The following is a 4,262-nucleotide window of genomic DNA, read 5'->3' on the forward strand; positions in this document are numbered from 1 at the left end:
GGGGGGGGTGTTCCCAGAAGGAGGGTTTGGCCTCTCGGGGCCCCTGTCCCGACCTTGCCCGGCGAGTGCTCAGTGGCCGTAGGAGGGACTGGTCACCGCGCCATCACCGCGCCTTCTTCCGGAAGGGCTTGCTCCCAGGGCCAGCAGATCATCTTGGGGATGGACATGGTGAACAGGAGACCGCCCAGGCGCGTCCACGCGGCAGCCCACGGCCCCTCTCTCGCCCACGCTCAGTTGTTCCCTTCCGATTCTCCCTCAGGCACTGCCGCCTGTCCCTCCCACGCCTGGAAAGAAGAAACCGCCTTCGGAAGAGCCACAGGCCCCGCCAGCAGGCACGGGAGGGGCCCCTTTCCGAGGGCGGAGGCCTGGGCGACCGCTGACCGGTGGGGGCTTGGGAAGAGAGGCTCCCGGGGCGAGAGCGCTGCTTCCCGGGGGCTGCGGCCGGCCACAGGCGGTGAGGCTGTGTGTGCCTTGCAGTGTCTCTCGTCCCCACCACGGACGTGGACATGCGGTGTTACAACGACTTGCTGAATCTGGTCCCGGAGGAGCTGGCCTCGGTGGCCCTGATCCTGCACTGCATGCTGGAGCAGGTGGGTGGGCGCCGCTCTGGGCCGCCCCTCCCGGGCAGCGCTTCCTTTCTGCTAACTTCCATTTCCAAAGAACAAACAAGCTAAGCTTGAACGCACTGGTAGGGGACGTGAGCCGGGCTTCCACCATGGTGAGACGGGGAGGTGGTGCATTTTGTTGGTCTTAATCCGAAAGGGAGAGAGGCGTGCAGGTGCTCGCATAGACGCGGGCTGCGGGAAGAGCTGCCTGGAAAGGGTTTGCTGAGAGAGAGGCCTGCACGGTCACAGGCGGGTGGCCGCTTCCCTCCCCCTCCCCGCCCCACCCCACATCTGGCCTGCGTCCCAGCTTGTATGCATGAATTGATAAACCTTAAAAAGCAAGGTGCAGGCCCTCTCTGGTGGTGCGAGGGGTTAAAGTGCAGCACTGTGAAGTCAGGCGCAGATACTTCAGGACAAGTTTGATCCCCGGCCAGGGAGCGACCCACACGGCGCAGCAGACCTCTCCTGTCTCCCCGCTGCTCCCTCAGCAGTGTATGTAGTCGATCCGCCTGTTCTGCTCCCCGCTCTGTCTCTGGTGGATCCTCTCACCGCCCCTGCACCTCTGGCCTGTACCCCCACTTCTGTGTGCATAAATAAACACATCTTTAAAAAAAACAAGGTGGGACTTGTTAGAGTTTAGCCATCAGAGATGGAACCATCTTAAGTGGCCTTTTGTGCACAGAGTGGGCCCAGGGGAGAAGGAAGGTGCTCAAGGGCCGAGAAGGAAGGCGGTGGGAAGATGAAGCAGGGACACAACTGGCAGGTGCCGACAATCGTGATGAGCAGGGGGTGTGCCCGGGGCCCCCAATCCCTGGTTGTCGTCCGGGGCGGGTTTGCCTCCTAGCAGGCATTTGGAAACGTCTGCAGAGATCTTCAGTCGTTATGAGGAGAGGGTGGCTACTGGCATCAAATGGGCAGAGGCACTGGGCAGCCTTCATAACACCTAACTGTCAAGCCCCAGAGTCACAAGTTCCAAAGTTCAGAAACCCTCGGGAGCGGTGTGAAGCCCAGAGGATGGTTGCAGGCTTGAAGATGAAGAGCAAAACCACCTGGAAGGCGACATTTCAGCTGCTGTTCTCTGGTGACATTTCAGCTGCTGTTCTCTGCCACACGCACTCGAGCAAAGCTTTTGATCTTTCTAGAACTCACTTTCCCCATATAAAAGAGACCGCTACCCATCCCTGACCTCAACCCCGGTCACTGGAGGAAAGAGAAACCTTGACCTGAGCCCCACTTCCCCCCGGGGGACCGGTTACCTTGCTCCCTATTCCCCGATTCCTTCCTCTGTAAAGTGGAAAATAATGGCTGCACCATGAATTGTCTGAGCTCAGCTGTGTGAAAATGCCCCCACCCTGCTTGACCGGTAGCGGGCACTCAGTAAATGTTAAAATTCCATCAAAATTCATTTGCTTTAAAGATTTATTTCCCTATGCCTACAAGAGCTGGGGTGCAGGCCAGAGGAGCAGGGGATGAGAGGCTTCCCCAGAGACAGAGTGGGGAGCAGAACAGGCGGATCAATGAGGTACGCAGCTGGGGGGCAGCGGCGGGTCCGGAGAGGTCTGCTGTGTCCTGTGGGTCACTCCCTGGCTGGGGACTGAATCTGTGCTGCTGGGGCTGTGGAGAGCTTCGAGTGCTGAGCCTTAACCCCTGCACCACCAGGGAGGACCCTGTGAGTATTAGAATTCACAGGCGACATCCTTCCCGTTTGCTTGGCAGCCTCTGGGCATCACCATTCCTCATCTTAGCGTGTACTTCCCAGGAGAGCTGCCTTGTCTTCACAGAGAACAGCAGAGACACACATGAGGTGAGCAAAGGAGTGACCGCGGCGACCCCTCCAAACGCTGCATTTCAACAGGTGGTGGCAACTGAGGACGACCTTGTCCCTCCCAGTCTGCTGGACCCAACGCCCAGAACAGACGGGCTGGACCACAGAGTTGCAGCTCACATTGCGTCCATCCTGCCCTCCCTCTGCCTCACAGAGAAGGAGAAAAAGGTCAGGTGCATGGGGTACCCCGGAGTTGGCGGGCTTTGAGTCAGCCTGGGTTCTTTCTTTAAATCGGTATCATTTCTGTTTGGATAGAACCTGCATGAAATCTTCTCATCCGAAGAAGAAAAGGAAAGCAAAGCCGTGCCACAAGGCCCTCTCCTGCTCAACTACCATGATGCCCGGGCCCAGAAGAAGTACGTGCTAAAGGTAATATTACCTGGGTCACCCCCCTAACGGACACAAGGACAGTGATCTATAATCACACCCTGAAAGCGAGCGTTAGTCACCTTGACTGAAAAATCAGTCCTGTTTCTGCGCACCAGGACCTTGGGCAAAGTGAGAACTAGCATATGTATATTTTAAAGATGGATTTATTTATGCAGACATGACCTGGGGAACAGGCCAGAGATGCAGGGTGTGAGAGGCTTCACCAGGGACAGAGTGGGGAGCAGAACAGACTTACTGACACCCACTGCTGAGGGGAAGAGTGAGGGGAAAGGAGAAGGGTCTGCCTCACCCTGGGGGTCACTCCCTGTCTGGGAATCGAACTCGGGCCGCAGCAGTGGCAGTAGCTTCAAGGCGCTGCGCTTCAACCCGCTGCGCCCCCAGGGAGGGCCAAGAACGAGCTCTTTCAGCCTTAGGAAAGTACAGTTTTCCACCCCATCTCCGAGATTCCCCTGCTCTCGCGAGTCACCAGCGCAGGGTCACGGCCGCCCTCCCGTCTTCCTCTCCTGTCTTCCGCCATCTTGCTCTTTTTCATCAGGACCAAAAGAATCTGGACCCAGCCCAGATCGAGGAGGACATGCATGCCCGGCTGCCGCTGTGGCGGGTCCTGGCCTTCCCGCTGTCGCCGCCCTGGAACAGCACGAAGCGTCTCGCCATGACCCACGAGCTCATGCACTTCTGTACCAACGGTGAGCGCCGGCTCGCCTTCGCTTCCCTCCCACCTGCAGAGCACGGCCCGTTTGCAGAAGGACCTTGGTTGCGGGGAGACTTCCCGGCCCCGCGGTGCTTTGACGACTGTGCCCCAAGGGACCACGTCACGAGCCACAGTAGGGTTACCTGTAATGCACACCTGGCTCCCGGTTCACGCAGTTCCACACACGCGGGGTTCTGGTCCCACAGTGTTTGTACAGGGTCATCCCCACCTCCCCCTCCCCCCTCCTGTCCCACCCCCAATCACCGGAGAGGCCGGGCGAGCCCTGGCCTGGGCAAGCTCTGTTGGCGCCTGGAGCCCACAGGGTGTCGGTGGACTGAACGTGGCCTCTGGCAGCCGCCGGGCAGCTGGAGGCCCGCCGGGGGCGAGGGAAGGAGGGGTCTTGCGTTGCCCGGAGCCTGTTTCTGCGGGCGGCCGGTGCCCACTGGGATTCTGCGACACAGACAAACGTTTCTGTCCAAAGAAACCCCGCTTCCACTCGAGGCAAAGGGCAGCGAGGCCGCCTGTGAGGAGGAATATTAAATCCCGTGGACATCCCCGTTGGGCCAGAGAGGGTTTGACCCGGCGAAGAGAAAGGCGTGGGCGCGTTCTTCCTCCTCTTTTATTTCCCTCCCGAAGAAAACGACCAGACACTGCTAGCCTGACTTCTTTCTGCGTTTTAAGTAGAAACAGCCGCAGTCACGGGAGCGAGGTGCGGCCCCTGGGCGTGTGGCCCCCGGCCTCACAGCCACCG

General features: G+C 59.3%; 1 protein-coding gene across 1 annotated transcript in view; it reads left to right on the forward strand.

The window, feature by feature from the left end:
- The window catches only part of SPAG17 (sperm associated antigen 17), a 128,538-nt gene that overhangs the window by 54,319 nt on the left and 69,957 nt on the right, over window positions 1-4,262 (forward strand). The window contains exons 9-13 of the mRNA XM_004689481.2: window positions 260-332; window positions 478-590; window positions 2,461-2,598; window positions 2,686-2,799; window positions 3,356-3,506. Of these exons, the coding sequence (XP_004689538.1) occupies window positions 260-332; window positions 478-590; window positions 2,461-2,598; window positions 2,686-2,799; window positions 3,356-3,506 (589 nt within the window). The remainder of the gene's footprint in view (window positions 1-259; window positions 333-477; window positions 591-2,460; window positions 2,599-2,685; window positions 2,800-3,355; window positions 3,507-4,262) is intronic.

This window comes from Condylura cristata, unplaced genomic scaffold (genome assembly GCF_000260355.1).
Source record: "Condylura cristata isolate star-nosed mole 26May11 unplaced genomic scaffold, ConCri1.0 scaffold00026, whole genome shotgun sequence".
NCBI lineage: Eukaryota > Metazoa > Chordata > Mammalia > Eulipotyphla > Talpidae > Condylura > Condylura cristata.